Source organism: Dreissena polymorpha, chromosome 11, assembly GCF_020536995.1.
Source record: "Dreissena polymorpha isolate Duluth1 chromosome 11, UMN_Dpol_1.0, whole genome shotgun sequence".
Lineage (NCBI taxonomy): Eukaryota > Metazoa > Mollusca > Bivalvia > Myida > Dreissenidae > Dreissena > Dreissena polymorpha.
This window is the reverse complement of record NC_068365.1, coordinates 20014270-20033451: the sequence shown is the minus strand read 5'-3', so window position 1 is coordinate 20033451 and position 19182 is coordinate 20014270. Positions and strand designations below refer to the sequence as shown.

Here is a 19182-nt window from a genome sequence, read left to right as displayed (position 1 = left end):
ATATATTATGTGACAATTAATGTCGTTTTACATATTTAAACATGTTTTTATTAGCAGTGTTTTTTCTTAATATGTCGTGTTTTGGACAATAAAGTCATTATTCCATTTGATAGTGTATGTTATGCTAGAGATAATAGGATTGTATGAATTAACTATATATTTAATAACTTAAACGAATATTTTAGACTGTAAAGATCCAACACCAGTAAACGGTAATTCAAATACAACGACTTTTGAGTATGGTTCTGTGGTGGGAGTGAACTGTGTCGCCGGCTATAACATCACAGGTCCATCAGTTATCATGTGTGGAGAATATGGCAGGTGGTCCGACAATCCGACATGTGATCCGTCAGGTATGTTTCCGTTTTTATTATTTTAAGTGTACCAGATGTCATATGTTAAATGCTGCTAAACTTGATTTGGGAGCTATACTATTGTAAGAACCATATTCACTATTTTGTTTAAAATGGAGTTTTAGTAATTGATAAGGAATGAAATGTTTAATTGGGGTATTCGATTTTTTACCGGCTTAAAGCACTGTCTTTATATTATTGTTGAGTTCATTTTATAACGGTATTTAGTTTTGTGAAATAAATATGACCATATTATGAATTTTTAAATAATTTTGTCTTGTTATCGAGTAAATTAATGGCACTTTATGAATATGAGTTAATCGCATCATTGTGTACTATTTGTGAACATTATTCAAGTATGTGGATTGTTGTTTTGTCAATGTAAAAAAGTATATTAATTATAAATGCATTGATTATTTGATTTTAAGTTCAATTGCTATTTTTACTGTAATGAAGTGTGTAATTTATTATAAATGTGATATTTTATACAATGAATAAATTCGACTATTTAATCTCATATTCATGGCCTTAAGTGTGCTATTCAATAAACATAATAGATACGTAAACAAAACTGTTTTCATGTTTTGTTGTTATTGTTGCGTGGGCCGACAATCCGACATGTGATCCATCAGGTATTTTCCCCGTCTGTGTTGTTTGCTGACTGATCGTGTGTGATGTTACCGGCACCCTTACTCGTGTGTCGTCCTTCATGAATAAATTGTTTCAAATTACGTCATAAATGCCGCCAGTATCTTCACTTTGATTCTATTAATACTCACTTTATGCATCTTTATTTGGTATGTTACAACGCAGCTGGTCTGTTGCACAGATTGTTTATGTCATGTCCTTTGGGTAAAACATTTCTACGCTCATATATCTTCTGATTTATATATACGTACACAGCCCACTTATTGTGTGGAGGGGCACGGTTCTCACTAGAAGCTACTGTAACTTGCGATAAAGGGCCACCTTTCTCTGGACAGAGTATTATTGCATTCATGGGATATTTTTATGAGATAATTTGGCCTTTATAATAAAAAGTGTGCACCCTAAATATAAGCTCATATGCCCGTATAGTTTTACTCTATATTTTTAAGGATGTATAGGTTCGGTGTGAAAGGAATATTTGATATAAACCCTGTTTGGAATCATAATATGAATTGCGATTTTCAACTAATGTCATGTATTTATATTATTTGTTTGCACCTAGACTGTAGCGAACCTACAATTCCTAATGGAAATGCTAGTCTCCCTAGCGGAACTGCAAATGGCAAGGTCGCATTCGTATCCTGTCTGACTGGTTACGTTCTTCAAGGGGATGCGTACATAACATGTGAGGCTGGACCCGTTTGGAGTTCGCAACCATCATGTATTAAAGGTATTGACTCGGATAGTTTACTTTTTTAAAGGTCAGGTCGCTTGTTAAGCTACTGTGATTTTTTATTTAGCTCTTGCAGTGGATGCTTTTGTTTTGCATTTTTTGACATCATTAAGTTTAATAATGGTTATATGTAATAGGCTTCTGTGTAATTAAGTATAACTGTATATAAAGTTTTAAGTAAACTTAGTTTTTTACGCAACATTAGTTACTTAAGGAATTATTTCCTGTTTATGTTCCAATAAAGGATGTAACATACCCGCTGCGTTATCCGTTCGATTGAATTCACATTTGGGCGGAGTAGACTTTGCGTGGGTCTGACACGAATTTTTGTCCAGCCTTCCGTCCGTCACACGTTTTGTATCCCCACGCGATCTCGTATATGTATTATCCGAATTGGTTGAAACTTCCATAAGGGTTTACATACGAATACTTGTCAGGTCGTTCCGGTTCAATCATTTTGAGGGAGTTGATGATTATTATTATTATGCTAATTGTCCTGTCCCCGCGGGATCTCTTACCCTTACTTACGTAAATTACCCTTTTTTTCAAATTTAAGTCGCGCTAACCATATTGTGTAGTGGATTGGTTTTGTAGTAAATGTGAATTTTTCTCGATATTATACAAAATCCTAAATCTTACCTGTAGGTACCTAGCCTTTATGAAAAATTAAATACTAATCGTCTACAAAATGTTGGAGCAGTTTCCTCATGTTTTGCTTGTTTTTATAGATTTTCTTCATGGATCCATATACATCGATTTTGTTCATTTAATAAAACTGAAAAAGATGTGTTTAGCGTGTGGTTTCCTCTTTAAAGTGCTTACCATGTAAAACACGGAGTGTTGATAAATGCGAAAAATAAAGTGAGTTAATAAATATAACTATCATATTATTATCTTTTCCTTTTGTATAATATACGTTTATTTTATTGCTCATCGTAAAGACTGATTCAGAACAAAAAATAAACATATTAATTTGCTCATATGCATGATCTAGTTCATTCTTTAAGACATATAATTTTGCATAGCATTTACCAGTATTATTCTTTTCTTATAATAGTGTTGAATGGATTTTCGATTAATTTTGCTATGGTTTTGCACCCAAGCCACAAGAGAAGCAAATACTTTAGCTTTCATAGTCTGCTTCAGTCGAAATTGTGTGAACATTTTGCAAAACAAATTTAACTTCTTGTTGTGTTTACCCAACTTATAATATACTAACGCTATAAAGCACATGCTATCTGACGTCATTTGTATTTTCTTGCCCAAACCAAACCAAACTTAAATTCCAAAAAAACCATGGCTGCATTTTAGACTGTGGCAACCCAAAACCGGCAAACGGAATAGCTTTCACATCGGGCGGAACCACTCTCAACCACACAGTCACGATTTCCTGCAATGACGGTTACGACCTCATCGGATCCACTTCGCGTAATTGCACTGACAGCGGGTGGGACGGTTTTACGCCAACCTGCGTGATACAAGGTTTGTAGCCAGTATTTAGGTACCGCAATATAATCCATAATTAAGTGTTTATTTCATTTATTTGTAAAACAATATATACGAACTGGTCTTGCATATTGTTTATTTTGATATTTATTTTGATATTTATTAATAATCGGTTGTGCAAATCGACTTTACGATATAGTTGTACCACTGGCTAATACATCGTAAAATCATGAATACTAACGTGAACTAAGAAATATTTTGATTTAAATACAAACTTCTCATTTGCATAAAGTTTACATAATTGTGTACATGTTCTGTGTACGGAATGTACAGATCCTACACCAGTACTTATAAGAATAATCTAATTTTATTTGCTGACGTTTCAAAACAGGCAGCTCACACATATTTGTTATGATAATCCTTCATGTTTCATCAAAAGCTTATCATAATGCTTTGTATGACTAGCAATGTGTAGAGCGATGTGTTGGTATAATTGAAGCATATATTGGATATATATCTTTTCCGCAAGATTGATTCATTGACGCACTATGTGTTTACGTGCATCGCAGATTTGCTTTTTTCAAATCGTTTTATTATTTTGTTTGCATCTAGACTGTGGGAAACCTACAATTTCTAATGGGAGTGCTAGTCTCCCTACTGGAACTACATATGGCGAAATTGCATTCGTGTCATGTCTGTCTGGATACGTTCTTCAAGGGGTTGCGTACATTACTTGTAAGGCCGGGCCCGTTTGGAGTTCGCAACCAGAATGTATTAAAGGTATTTGAACGGATAAATATACATGTATAATGTTAGGTAACTGGAATCTTGATATGTGAACTAACAGGATGTTCTGTAACTCATCTGTCACTTTGGTTGTTTTTCCGTTTTTAATTGTATAATAATGGTTACGGTTTTATTCTTGTGATTTAAATTTAAAAACAAAGGTAACTTGCTATGTAGTATGCAATAGGTGTTATGTAGCGTTTGTTGACTGGACACATGCTGCGGAATCCTACAAGCTTGCGTCTAAACATTTGTGGAATAGTATTTATAGAAGATATATGATGTAAGTATGTTTTTCTTTTCAAAGAAATACAGTTAGCAACTTCTGTAATTTTTGGTAAAAGATGAGCAATCAATTATTTGTCATTATTTGAACGATTAACACTAGGTTTTAATACATACTTATTTGTTTGTCTACGTTGATTTTATCTTAGATTGCGGAAAACCTTCTATAAAGAATGGAAATGTCCTGTCCTTGTCTGGAACAACACTAGATCGTATGACAACTGTAAAATGCAACGATGGTTTCGACCCAGTTAACGAAACGACTGCTTATTGTTCTGAATATGGTTGGAACGTGACATTTAATTGTACATTACAAGGTAATGTATTTTAATATAATCATAATTAAATGGTGATAGTTAAGACTAATACATCTCAAATTGGCTGGTAAAAGCGAAATAATGTATAGGTAATTACGTTTGATTATTAAAAGATAGATTGCATGTACAGACTGTACATCTACTGAAGATGTCATGACATGAACATAACTTTTGAAATTCGATTACTAGCTATAATTTTGTTTATTCATTTAAACGTTGTTTAACATTGATATAATATTTCGTATAGAATGCGATATGTATGCAACAAGTAACGGGACCGTCGATGCTCCGAATGGAAGAACAGTGGGGGAACTGGCAATTCTGACGTGTCATGAAGGTTTCTATCGCTCTGGCGCTGCACTAATAACGTGCAAAGCAGGTCCACAGTGGAGTGCATCACCGACATGTGTCATAAAGGGTAACTCATGCAATCATTATCAAAGCACGTGATATATACTTTGCATTCGATTGCTCTTGGAAATTGTCTTAATTAAATGTGTGTTTAATTATATGTCTTCTTTTAAGATTGTGGACATGCTACACCGGTTAATGGAAGTGTTAACAGCAACGTGACAACATTCGGTGCAACTATCACTGTTACCTGTGATGTCGGCCACATATTGTCAGGATCTGCCGAAATCATATGCAAGTCTGATGGAACCTGGAGCGATACACCAACATGCGTTCCTGGTGGTAGGCTATCAATCGAACACTTTACTATTCTTTGTTTATCAATGATTAGTCTGGTTTCATTGTATGCACATGTACAATTTCCGATGTATGGTTATTTCCTTCAGATTGTGGTGTCATTTCGATTGCAAATGCTATCATTTACAAACCGAATGGTACATTGTTTGGAGCCAATGCAAGTGTTGAATGTATCGACGGGTACTCCATGATGGGAGCTTCTGAAATGAAATGTTTGGTTGGTGGGTGGAGTTCCTCGCCAATCTGCAATATCAACAGTAAGTTTTCTTAGTGACACATAATTGCATAGATAAAACCATGTACGATCATTATATCAATTGCACCTGTACAAAATAGTCATTTGATGTCAATTTTAATTTCCCTTTGACTTTTAGATGACACAAATCAGTTTCAATGTTCATAATGTATTGATAATATCTTGTTTCTATTTAGAGTGCAGCATGTGGTCACCAGCAAATGGGACAGTGGAATATCCAACTGGAAATACGTTTGGGGAAGTAGCATTCGTTTCGTGTGATGATCAATTCATATTGTTCGGCTCTCGATACATTGTTTGTCAATCAAATCAAACCTGGACTTATAATCCTTCTTGTATACGAGGTAGATTGTTTGAATGTAGTACTATGCATTGAGATATAACTAATTTAATATAACTGTTCAGATTTGTATGTTTGTATTTCAATACGCACATTTAATATGAGATGGACACTATAGCATATGTTTGTTTTGTAGATTGTGGAGATCCAAGTCCACTTCATGGAACAGCCATAACCTCAAATGGTACAACTGCTGGTTCGACAGCTTTTATTTCTTGCTCTGATGGATACAATATGAGCGGTTCTTCGACTATTACATGCACTTCAGATGGATGGGATTCTCTACCGACATGTTCTATTCAAGGTATGTACACATTTGTTTGCTTGCACTGAAGTAGATCATGTTGAGCGTGAACGTGTCGCATCAGTCGGTTGTAATTGTTTTCATGGATGTGTGCGTGCATGCTTGTGTACGTGCGTGTTTGCTTGCATGCATGCACATATATAGGTATGTATTTATTTATTTGTTTTATTATGTATACATTTAACATTGCACAAATGCAATTAGCATATTTTTTTATGTATATATTTATCCATGTTTTTCATTCTTTATTTATGATTTGAAACATTTCAGAATGCAGTGATCCAAAACCAGCCAATGGCTCTGTGAACTTGCCACACGGTGTAAAGTTCGGCTCTATTGCTTTCATATCTTGCAACGAAAACTACGTTTTACAAGGAGACGCTCAAATCACATGTGTGAATGGTCCTGTTTGGAGTTCAACTCCTAAGTGTATAAGAGGTGATCACTGTAATAATATGTTTTAATTATGTTGGTGCGAAATTGTACGTGTGTTTGTTTTGTTATTTCTTCATAATGTTGTTTAGCATATCGGACCTTTTTTTACTTAACTTAAGTATATTCAGATATCATATGTCGCATTTAATACAAATTAAATGTTGACAATTTGACTGAAATAAATTGGTCAGACATGTGTTTCTGGTACGTAATGGTGATATTTTGTTGCACTATTTAGCTTATTCATCATGCAACATTGGTGTGTACATTTCAGATTGTGGTGATCCTAGTCCCACATATGGGTATGCAAATATAACAAGTGGTACCACAGAGGGCAGCCAAGCCCAACTGTTGTGTAACACTGGGTACACGCTAAATGGTTCCGATTCGGTGACATGTACGGAGACTGGCTGGAATGGCCAAGCTTTGTGTAATATTCAAGGTAAGAAACTGTGGATTGTGTACCTTGTCAAAGTATTCCGATTCCATTTCTCATACCACGTTCGCCTATGCAACGAGAGCGGATTGTTTTTGTATGTCTTTTATTGTGTATACTTAAAAGCAATACTTGACAAAATCGTCCAATCTGGAGTAGTACTACTTAATCGCGGTTATAGCAATAATACAATTAGATGATATGGACAATAAATAATCAGACTTCGAACATTTTCTATAATGTCAAAATCTCAAGTCTGTCAAGATATCACGCTATTAAACGGCTGTGTGGTGTACCCAGGAGTTCGAACGTTCGGTGCAGATGCCTTTGTTTCATGCAATGAGAGCTATCCTGAAAATAATAACATTCAGAAAAGTAATATTAGGTAAGCAAGTATGAATATATTTGTAAACGAAAATTAGCAAAGAAATGTTGTTTTTGAGCAGAATGCGATGTGTATGCAACAAGTAACGGCACCGTCGATGCTCCGAAGGGAAGGACAGTGGGGGAACTGGCAGTTCTGACGTGTCATGAAGGTTTCTATCGCTCTGGCGCTGCACTTTTAACGTGCAAAGCAGGTCCACAGTGGAGTGCATCACCGACATGTGTCATAAAGGGTAACTCACGCAATCATTATCAAAGCACGTGATATATACTTTGCATTCGATTGCTCTTGGAAATTTGTCTTAATTAAATTTGTGTTTAATTGTATGTCTTCTTTGAAGATTGTGGATATGCTACACCGGTTAATGGAAGTGTTAACAGCAACGTGACAACATTCGGTGCAACTATCACTGTTTCCTGTGATGTCGGCCACATATTATCAGGATCTGCCGAAATCATATGCCAGTCTGATGGAACCTGGAGCGATACACCAACATGCGTTCCTGGTGGTAGGCTATCAATCGAACACCTCACTATTCTTTGTTTATCAATTAATTGTCTGGTTTCATTGTATGCACATGTACACTTTCCGATGTATGGTAATTTCCTTCAGATTGTGGTGTCATTTCGATTGCAAATGCTATCATTTACAAACCGAATGGTACATTGTTTGGAGCCAATGCAAGTGTTGAATGTATCGACGGGTACTCCATGATGGGAGCTTCTGAAATGGAATGTTTGGCTGGTGGCTGGAGTTCATCGCCAATCTGCAATATCAACAGTAAGTTTTCTTAGTGACACATAATTGCATAGATAACACCATGTACGATCATTATATCAATTGCACCTGTACAAAATAGTCATTTGATGTCAATTGTAATTTCCCATTGACTTTTAGATGACACAAATCAGTTTCAATGTTAATATTCTATTGATAATATATTGTTTCTATTTAGAGTGCAGCTTGTGGTCACCAGCAAATGGGACAGTGGAATATCCAACTGGAAATACGTTTGGAGAAGTAGCATTCGTTTCGTGTGATGATCAATTCATATTGTTCGGCTCTCGATACATTGTTTGTCAATCAAATCAAACCTGGACTTCTTATCCTTCTTGTATACGAGGTAGATTGTTTGAATGTAATACTATTTATTGAGATATAACTAATTTAATATAACTGTTTAGATTTGTATGTTTGTATTTCAATACGCACATTTAATATGAGATGGACACTATAGCATATGTTTGTTTTGTAGATTGTGGAGATCCAAGTCTACTTCATGGAACAGCCATAACCTCAAATGGTACAACTGCTGGTTCGACAGCTTTTATTTCTTGCTCTGAAGGATACAATATGAGCGGTTCTTCGACTATTACATGCACTTCAGATGGATGGGATTCTCTACCGACATGTTCTATTCAAGGTATGTACACATTTGTTTGCTTGCACTAAAGTAGATCATGTTGAGAGTGAACGTGTCGCATCAGTCGGTTGTAATTGTTTTCATGGATGTGTGCGTGCATGCTTGTGTACGTGCGTGTTTGCTTGCATCCATGCACATATATAGGTATGTATTTATTTATTTGTTTTTGTTATGTATACATTTAACATTGCACAAATGCAATTAGCATATTTTTTATGTATATATTTATCCATGTTTTTCATTCTTTATTTATGATTTGAAACATTTCAGAATGCAGTGATCCAAAACCAGCCAATGGCTCTGTGAACTTGCCACACGGTGTAAAGTTCGGCTCTATTGCTTTCATATCTTGCAACGAAAACTACGTTTTACAAGGAGACGCTCAAATCACATGTGTGAATGGTTCTGTTTGGAGTTCAACCCCTAAGTGTATAAGAGGTGATCACTGTAATAATATGTTTTAATTATGTTGGTGCGAAATTGTACGTGTGTTTGTTTTGTTATTTCTTCATAATGTTGTTTAGCATATCGGACCTTTTTTTACTTAACTTAAGTATATTCAGATATCATAGGTCGCATTTAATACAAATTAAATGTTGACAATTTGACTGAAATAAATTGGTCAGACATGTGTTTCTGGTACGAAATGGTGATATTTTGTTGCATTATTTAGCTTATTCATTATGCAACATTGGTGTGTACATTTCAGATTGTGGTGATCCTAGTCCCACATATGGGTATGCAAATATAGCAACTGGTACCACAGAGGGCAGCCAAGCCCAACTGTTGTGTAACACTGGGTACACGCTAAATGGTTCCGATTCAGTGACATGTACGGAGACTGGCTGGGATGGCCAAGCTTTGTGTAATATTCAAGGTAAGAAACTGTGGATTGTGTACCTTGTCAAAGTATTCCGATTCCATTTCTCATACCACGTTCGCCTATGCAACGAAAGCGGATTGATTTTGTATGTCTTTTATTGTGTATACTTAAAAGCAATACTTGACAACATCGTCCAATCTGGAGTAGTACTACTTAATCGCGGTTATAGCAATAATACAATTAGATGATATGGACAATAAATAATCAGACTTCGAACATTTTCTATTATGTCAAAATCTCAAGTCTGTCAAGATATCACGCTATTAAACGGCTGTGTGGTGTACCCAGGAGTTCGAACGTTCGGTGCAGATGCCTTTGTTTCATGCAATGAGAGCTATCCAGAAAATAATAACATTCAGAAAAGTAATATTAGGTAAGCAAGTATGAATATATTTGTAAACGAAAATTAGCAAAGAAATGTTTTTTTTGAGCAGAATGCGATGTGTATGCAACAAGTAACGGCACCGTCGATGCTCCGAAGGGAAGGACAGTGGGGGAACTGGCAATTCTGACGTGTCATGAAGGTTTCTATCGCTCTGGCGCTGCACTTATAACGTGCAAAGCAGGTCCACAGTGGAGTGCATCACCGACATGTGTCATAAAGGGTAACTCACGCAATCATTATCAAAGCAGGTGATATATACTTCGCATTCGATTGCTCTTGGAAATTTGTCTTAATTAAATTTGTGTTTAATTGTATGTCTTCTTTGAAGATTGTGGATATGCTACACCCGTTAATGGAAGTGTTAACAGCAACGTGACAACATTCGGTGCAACTATCACTGTTACCTGTGATGTCGGCCACATATTATCAGGATCTGCCGAAATCATATGCCAGTCTGATGGAACCTGGAGCGATACACCAACATGCGTTCCTGGTGGTAGGCTATCAATCGAACACCTAACTATTCTTTGTTTATCAATGAATTGTCTGGTTTCATTGTATGCACATGTACACTTTCCGATGTATGGTTATTTCCTTCAGATTGTGGTGTCATTTCGATTGCAAATGCTATCATTTACAAACCGAATGGTACATTGTTTGGAGCCAATGCAAGTGTTGAATGTATCGACGGGTACTCCATGATGGGAGCTTCTGAAATGGAATGTTTGGCTGGTGGCTGGAGTTCATCGCCAATCTGCAATATCAACAGTAAGTTTTCTTAGTGACACATAATTGCATAGATAACACCATGTACGATCATTATATCAATTGCACCTGTACAAAATAGTCATTTGATGTCAATTGTAATTTCCCATTGACTTTTAGATGACACAAATCAGTTTCAATGTTAATATTCTATTGATAATATATTGTTTCTATTTAGAGTGCAGCTTGTGGTCACCAGCAAATGGGACAGTGGAATATCCAACTGGAAATACGTTTGGAGAAGTAGCATTCGTTTCGTGTGATGATCAATTCATATTGTTCGGCTCTCGATACATTGTTTGTCAATCAAATCAAACCTGGACTTCTTATCCTTCTTGTATACGAGGTAGATTGTTTGAATGTAGTACTATTTATTGAGATATAACTAATTTAATATAACTGTTTAGATTTGAATGTTTGTATTTCAATACGCAAATTTAATATGAGATGGACACTATAGCATATGTTTGTATTGTAGATTGTGGAGATCCAAGTCTACTTCATGGAACAGCCATAACCTCAAATGGTACAACTGCTGGTTCGACAGCTTTTATTTCTTGCTCTGAAGGATACAATATGAGCGGTTCTTCGACTATTACATGCACTTCAGATGGATGGGATTCTCTACCGACATGTTCTATTCAAGGTATGTACACATTTGTTTGCTTGCACTAAAGTAGATCATGTTGAGAGTGAACGTGTCGCATCAGTCGGTTGTAATTGTTTTCATGGATGTGTGCGTGCATGCTTGTGTACGTGCGTGTTTGCTTGCATCCATGCACATATATAGGTATGTATTTATTTATTTGTTTTTGTTATGTATACATTTAACATTGCACAAATGCAATTAGCATATTTTTTATGTATATATTTATCCATGTTTTTCATTTTTTATTTATGATTTGAAACATTTCAGAATGCAGTGATCCAAAACCAGCCAATGGCTCTGTGAACTTGCCACACGGTGTAAAGTTCGGCTCTATTGCTTTCATATCTTGCAACGAAAACTACGTTTTACAAGGAGACGCTCAAATCACATGTGTGAATGGTTCTGTTTGGAGTTCAACCCCTAAGTGTATAAGAGGTGATCACTGTAATAATATGTTTTAATTATGTTGGTGCGAAATTGTACGTGTGTTTGTTTTGTTATTTCTTCATAATGTTGTTTAGCATATCGGACCTTTTTTTTACTTAACTTAAGTATATTCAGATATCATAGGTCGCATTTAATACAAATTAAATGTTGACAATTTGACTGAAATAAATTAGTCAGACATGTGTTTCTGGTACGAAATGGTGATATTTTGTTGCATTATTTAGCTTATTCATTATGCAACATTGGTGTGTACATTTCAGATTGTGGTGATCCTAGTCCCACATATGGGTATGCAAATATAGCAACTGGTACCACAGAGGGCAGCCAAGCCCAACTGTTGTGTAACACTGGGTACACGCTAAATGGTTCCGATTCAGTGACATGTACGGAGACTGGCTGGGATGGCCAAGCTTTGTGTAATATTCAAGGTAAGAAACTGTGGATTGTGTACCTTGTCAAAGTATTCCGATTCCATTTCTCATACCACGTTCGCCTATGCAACGAAAGCGGATTGATTTTGTATGTCTTTTATTGTGTATACTTAAAAGCAATACTTGACAACATCGTCCAATCTGGAGTAGTACTACTTAATCGCGGTTATAGCAATAATACAATTAGATGATATGGACAATAAATAATCAGACTTCGAACATTTTCTATTATGTCAAAATCTCAAGTCTGACAAGATATCACGCTATTAAACGGCTGTGTGGTGTACCCAGGAGTTCGAACGTTCGGTGCAGATGCCTTTGTTTCATGCAATGAGAGCTATCCAGAAAATAATAACATTCAGAAAAGTAATATTAGGTAAGCAAGTATGAATATATTTGTAAACGAAAATTAGCAAAGAAATGTTGTTTTTGAGCAGAATGCGATGTGTATGCAACAAGTAACGGCACCGTCGATGCTCCGAAGGGAAGGACAATGGGGGAACTGGCAATTCTGACGTGTCATGAAGGTTTCTATCGCTCTGGCGCTGCACTAATAACGTGCAAAGCAGGTCCACAGTGGAGTGCATCACCGACATGTGTCATAAAGGGTAACTCACGCAATCATTATCAAAGCACGTGATATATACTTCGCATTCGATATGAATTTGTCTTAATTAAATTTGTGTTTAATTGCATGTCTTCTTTGAAGATTGTGGATATGCTACACCGGTTAATGGAAGTGTTAACAGCAACGTGACAACATTCGGTGCAACTACCACTGTTACCTGTGATGTCGGCCACATATTATCAGGATCTGCCGAAATCATATGCCAGTCTGATGGAACCTGGAGCGATACACCAACATGCGTTCCTGGTGGTAGGCTATCAATCGAACACTTAACTATTCTTTGTTTATCAATTAATTGTCTGGTTTCATTGTATGCACATGTACAATTTCCGATGTATGGTTATTTCCTTCAGATTGTGGTGTCATTTCGATTGCAAATGCTATCATTTACAAACCGAATGGTACATTGTTTGGAGCCAATGCAAGTGTTGAATGTATCGACGGGTACTCCATGATGGGAGCTTCTGAAATGGAATGTTTGGCTGGTGGCTGGAGTTCATCGCCAATCTGCAATATCAACAGTAAGTTTTCTTAGTGACACATAATTGCATAGATAAAACCATGTACGATCATTATATCAATTGCACCTGTACAAAATAGTCATTTGATGTCAATTGTAATTTCACATTGTCTTTTGATGACACAAATCAGTTTCAATGTAATTAATCTATTGATGATATATTGTTTCTATTTAGAGTGCAGCTTGTGGTCACCAGCAAATGGAACAGTGGAATATCCAACTGGAAATACGTTTGGAGAAGTAGCATTCGTTTCGTGTGATGATCAATTCATATTGTTCGGCTCTCGATACATTGTTTGCCAATCAAATCAAACCTGGACTTCTTATCCTTCTTGTATACGAGGTAGATTGTTTGAATGTAGTACTATTTATTGAGATATAACTAATTTAATATAACTGTTTAGATTTGTATGTTTGTATTTCAATACGCACATTTAATATGAGATGGACACTATAGCATATGTTTGTTTTGTAGATTGTGGAGATCCAAGTCTACTTCATGGAACCGCCATAACCTCAAATGGTACAACTGCTGGTTCGACAGCTTTTATTAATTGCTCTGAAGGATACAATATGAGCGGTTCTTCGACTATTACATGCACTTCAGATGGATGGGATTCTCTACCGACATGTTCTATTCAAGGTATGTACACATTTGTTTGCTTGCACTCGATCATGTTGAGCGTGAACGTGTCGCATCAGTCGGTTGTAATTGTTTTCATGGATGTGTGCGTGCATGCTTGTGTACGTGCGTGTTTGCTTGCATGCATGCACATATATAGGTATGTATTTATTTATTTGTTTTATTAATGTCTACATTTAACATTGCACAAATGCAATTAGCATATTTTTTTATGTATATATTTATCCATGTTTTTCATTCTTTATTTATGATTTGAAACATTTCAGAATGCAGTGATCCAAAACCAGCCAATGGCTCTGTGAACTTGCCACACGGTGTAAAGTTCGGCTCTATTGCTTTCATATCTTGCAACGAAAACTACGTTTTAGCAAGGAGACGCTCAAATCACATGTGTGAATGGGTCCTGTTTGGAGTTCAACTCCTAAGTGTATAAGAGGTGATCACTGTAATAATATGTTTTAATTATGTTGGTGCGAAATTGTACGTGTGTTTGTTTTGTTATTTCTTCATAATGTTGTTTAGCATATCGGACCTTTTTTTACTTAACTTAAGTATATTCAGATATCATAGGTCGCATTTAATACAAATTAAATGTTGACAATTTGACTGAAATAAATTGGTCAGACATGTGTTTCTGGTACGAAATGGTGATATTTTGTTGCATTATTTAGCTTATTCATCATGCAACATTGGTGTGTACATTTCAGATTGTGGTGATCCTAGTCCCACATATGGGTATGCAAATATAAGCAACTGGTACCACAGAGGGCAGCCAAGCCCAACTGTTGTGTAACACTGGGTACACGCTAAATGGTTCCGATTCAGTGACATGTACGGAGACTGGCTGGGATGGCCAAGCTTTGTGTAATATTCAAGGTAAGAAACTGTGGATTGTGTACCTTGTCAAAGTATTCCGATTCCATTTCTCATACCACGTTCACCTATGCAACGAAAGCGGATTGATTTTGTATGTCTTTTATTGTGTATACTTAAAAGCAATACTTGACAACATCGTCCAATCTGGAGTAGTACTACTTAATCGCGGTTATAGCAATAATACAATTAGATGATATGGACAATAAATAATCAGACTTCGAACATTTTCTATTATGTCAAAATCTCAAGTCTGTCAAGATATCACGCTATTAAACGGCTGTGTGGTGTACCCAGGAGTTCGAACGTTCGGTGCAGATGCCTTTGTTTCATGCAATCAGAGCTATCCAGAAAATAATAACATTCAGAAAAGTAATATTAGGTAAGCAAGTATGAATATATTTGTAAACGAAAATTAGCAAAGAAATGTTGTTTTGAGCAGAATGCGATGTGTATGCAACAAGTAACGGCACCGTCGATGCTCCGAAGGGAAGGACAGTGGGGGAACTGGCAATTCTGACGTGTCATGAAGGTTTCTATCGCTCTGGCGCTGCACTAATAACGTGCAAAGCAGGTCCACAGTGGAGTGCATCACCGACATGTGTCATAAAGGGTAACTCACGCAATCATTATCAAAGCACGTGATATATACTTTGCATTCGATTGCTCTTGGAAATTTGTCTTAATTAAATTTGTGTTTAATTGTATGTCGTCTTTGAAGATTGTGGATATGCTACACCGGTTAATGGAAGTGTTAACAGCAACGTGACAACATTCGGTGCAACTATCACTGTTACCTGTGATGTCGGCCACATATTATCAGGATCTGCCGAAATCATATGCCAGTCTGATGGAACCTGGAGCGATAAAACAACATGCGTTCCTGGTGGTAGGCTATCAATCGAGCACTTAACTATTCTTTGTTTATCAATGAATTGTCTGGTTTCATTGTATGCACATGTACAATTTCCGATGTATGGTTATTTCCTTCAGATTGTGGTGTCATTTCGATTGCAAATGCTATCATTTACAAACCGAATGGTACATTGTTTGGAGCCAATGCAAGTGTTGAATGTATCGACGGGTACTCCATGATGGGAGCTTCTAAAATGGAATGTTTGGCTGGTGGCTGGAGTTCATCGCCAATCTGCAATATCAACAGTAAGTTTTCTTAGTGACACATAATTGCATAGATAACACCATGAACGATCATTATATCAAATGCACCTGTATGAAATAGTCATTTGATGTCAATTGTAATTTCCCATTGACTTTTAGATGACACAAATCAGTTTCAATGTAAATAATCTATTGATAATATATTTTTCTATTTAGAGTGCAGCTTGTGGTCACCAGCAAATGGGACAGTTGAATATCCAACTGGAAATACGTTTGGAGAAGTAGCATTCGTTTCGTGTGATGATCAATTCATATTGTTCGGCTCTCGATACATTGTTTGTCAATCAAATCAAACCTGGACTTCTTATCCTTCTTGTATACGAGGTAGATTGTTTGAATGTAGTACTATTTATTGAGATATAACTAATTTAATATAACTGTTTAGATGTGTATGTTTGTATTTCAATACGCACATTTAATATGAGATGGACACTATAGCATATGTTTGTTTTGTAGATTGTGGAGATCCAAGTCTACTTCATGGAACAGCCATAACCTCAAATGGTACAACTGCTGGTTCGACAGCTTTTATTTCTTGCTCTGAAGGATACAATATGAGCGGTTCTTCGACTATTACATGCACTTCAGATGGATGGGATTCTCTACCGACATGTTCTATTCAAGGTATGTACACATGTGTTTGCTTGCACTAAAGTAGATCATGTTGAGCGTGAACGTGTCGCATCAGTCGGTTGTAATTGTTTTCATGGATGTGTGCGTGCATGCTTGTGTACGTGCGTGTTTGCTTGCATCCATGCACATATATAGGTATGTATTTATTTATTTGTTTTTATAATGTATACATTTAACATTGCACAAATGCAATTAGCATATATTTTTATGTATATACTTATCCATGTTTTTCATTGTTTATTTATGATTTGAAACATTTCAGAATGCAGTGATCCAAAACCAGCCAATGGCTCTGTGAACTTGCCACACGGTGTAAAGTTCGGCTCTATTGCTTTCATATCTTGCAACGAAAACTACGTTTTACAAGGAGACGCTCAAATCACATGTGTGAATGGTCCTGTTTGGAGTTCAACTCCTAAGTGTATAAGAGGTGATCACTGTAATAATATGTTTTAATTATGTTGGTGCGAAATTGTACGTGTGTTTGTTTTGTTATTTCTTCATAATGTTGTTTAGCATATCGGACCTTTTTTTACTTAACTTAAGTATATTCAGATATCATAGGTCGCATTTAATACAAATTAAATGTTGACAATTTGACTGAAATAAATTGGTCAGACATGTGTTTCTGGTACGAAATGGTGATATTTTGTTGCATTATTTAGCTTATTCATCATGCAACATTGGTGTGTACATTTCAGATTGTGGTGATCCTAGTCCCACATATGGGTATGCAAATATAACAACTGGTACCACAGAGGGCAGCCAAGCCCAACTGTTGTGTAACACTGGGTACACGCTAAATGGTTCCGATTCAGTGACCTGTACGGAGACTGGCTGGGATGGCCAAGCTTTGTGTAATATTCAAGGTAAGAAACTGTGGATTGTGTACCTTGTCAAAGTATTCCGATTCCATTTCTCATACCACGTTCGCCTATGCAACGAGAGCGGATTGTTTTTGTATGTCTTTTATTGTGTATACTTAAAAGCAATACTTGACAAAATCGTCCAATCTGGAGTAGTACTACTTAATCGCGGTTATAGCAATAATACAATTAGATGATATGAACAATAAAAAATCAGACTTCGAACATTTTCTATTTTGTCAAAATCTCAAGTCTGTCAATATATAACGCTGTTAAACGGCTGTGTGGTGTACCCAGGAGTTCGAACGTTCGGTGCAGATGCCTTTGTTTCATGCAATGAGAGCTATCCTGAAAATAATAACATTCAGAAAAGTAATATTAGGTAAGCAAGTATGAATATATTTGTAAACGAAAATTAGCAAAGAAATGTTGTTTTTGAGCAGAATGCGATGTGTATGCAACAAGTAACGGCACCGTCGATGCTCCGAAGGGAAGGACAGTGGGGGAACTGGCAATTCTGACGTGTCATGAAGGTTTCTATCGCTCTGGCGCTGCACTAATAACGTGCAAAGCAGGTCCACAGTGGAGTGCATCACCGACATGTGTCATAAAGGGTAACTCACGCAATCATTATCAAAGCACGTGATATATACTTTGCATTCGATTGCTCTTGGAAATTTGTCTTAATTAAATTTGTGTTTAATTGTATGTCTTGTTTGAAGATTGTGGATATGCTACACCGGTTAATGGAAGTGTTAACAGCAACGTGACAACATTCGGTGCAACTATCACTGTTACCTGTGATGTTGGCCACATATTATCAGGATCTGCCGAAATCATATGCCAGTCTGATGGAACCTGGAGCGATACACCAACATGCGTTCTTGGTGGTAGGCTATCAATCGAACACTTAACTATTCTTCGTTTATCAATGAATTGTCTGGTTTCATTGTATGCACATGTACAATTACCGATGTATGGTTATTTCCTTCAGATTGTGGTGTCATTTCGATTGCAAATGCTATCATTTACAAACCGAATGGTACATTGTTTGGAGCCAATGCAAGTGTTGAATGTATCGACGGGTACTCCATGATGGGAGCTTCTGAAATGGAATGTTTGGCTGGTGGCTGGAGTTCATCGCCAATCTGCAAAATCAACAGTAAGTTTTCTTAGTGACACATAATTGCATAGATAACACCATGTACGATCATTATATCAATGTCACCTGTACAAAATAGTCATTTGATGTCAATTGTAATTTCCCATTGACTTTTAGATGACACAAATCAGTTTCAATGTTAATAATCTATTGATAATATATTGTTTCTATTTAGAGTGCAGCTTGTGGTCACCAGCAAATGGGACAGTTGAATATCCAACTGGAAATACGTTTGGAGAAGTAGCATTCGTTTCGTGTGATGA

At 36.4% G+C, this 19182-nt stretch overlaps 2 protein-coding genes and 3 long non-coding RNA genes across 5 annotated transcripts in view; 4 read left to right on the top strand and 1 right to left on the bottom strand.

Moving 5' to 3' along the window:
* Positions 1 to 19182, bottom strand: part of LOC127850240 (uncharacterized) — a 155941-nt gene that overhangs the window by 90586 nt on the left and 46173 nt on the right. The gene's annotated exons all lie outside the window — the stretch shown is intronic.
* LOC127849663 (sushi, von Willebrand factor type A, EGF and pentraxin domain-containing protein 1-like) lies at positions 6089 to 19163 on the top strand. The gene is made up of 6 exons (XM_052382411.1): positions 6089 to 6176; positions 6447 to 6614; positions 12245 to 12412; positions 18201 to 18371; positions 18480 to 18637; positions 19095 to 19163. Exons 1-6 carry the CDS (start codon positions 6107 to 6109, stop codon positions 19161 to 19163), a joined length of 804 nt encoding a protein of 267 aa, XP_052238371.1. The 5' UTR covers positions 6089 to 6106.
* On the top strand, positions 8406 to 9655 carry LOC127850244 (uncharacterized). Its single transcript, XR_008035149.1, has 4 exons — positions 8406 to 8555; positions 8688 to 8855; positions 9126 to 9293; positions 9565 to 9655. It is a non-coding gene; the product is annotated as an uncharacterized LOC127850244 (long non-coding RNA).
* LOC127850245 (uncharacterized) lies at positions 11085 to 11952 on the top strand. Its single transcript, XR_008035150.1, has 3 exons — positions 11085 to 11234; positions 11367 to 11534; positions 11805 to 11952. It is a non-coding gene; the product is annotated as an uncharacterized LOC127850245 (long non-coding RNA).
* Positions 16534 to 17705, top strand: LOC127850243 (uncharacterized). Its single transcript, XR_008035148.1, has 4 exons — positions 16534 to 16582; positions 16715 to 16882; positions 17154 to 17321; positions 17593 to 17705. It is a non-coding gene; the product is annotated as an uncharacterized LOC127850243 (long non-coding RNA).

Bases quoted from the DNA above. Each gene is read 5' to 3' on its own strand.
- LOC127849663 (XM_052382411.1), top strand. From the start codon at position 6,107: ATGAGCGGTTCTTCGACTATTACATGCACTTCAGATGGATGGGATTCT. The intron at 12,413-18,200 runs GTAAGAAACTGT...GTTTTTGAGCAG, and splicing joins AGCTTTGTGTAATATTCAAG to AATGCGATGTGTATGCAACA. The intron at 18,638-19,094 runs GTTCTTGGTGGT...GTTTCTATTTAG, and splicing joins GGAGCGATACACCAACATGC to AGTGCAGCTTGTGGTCACCA.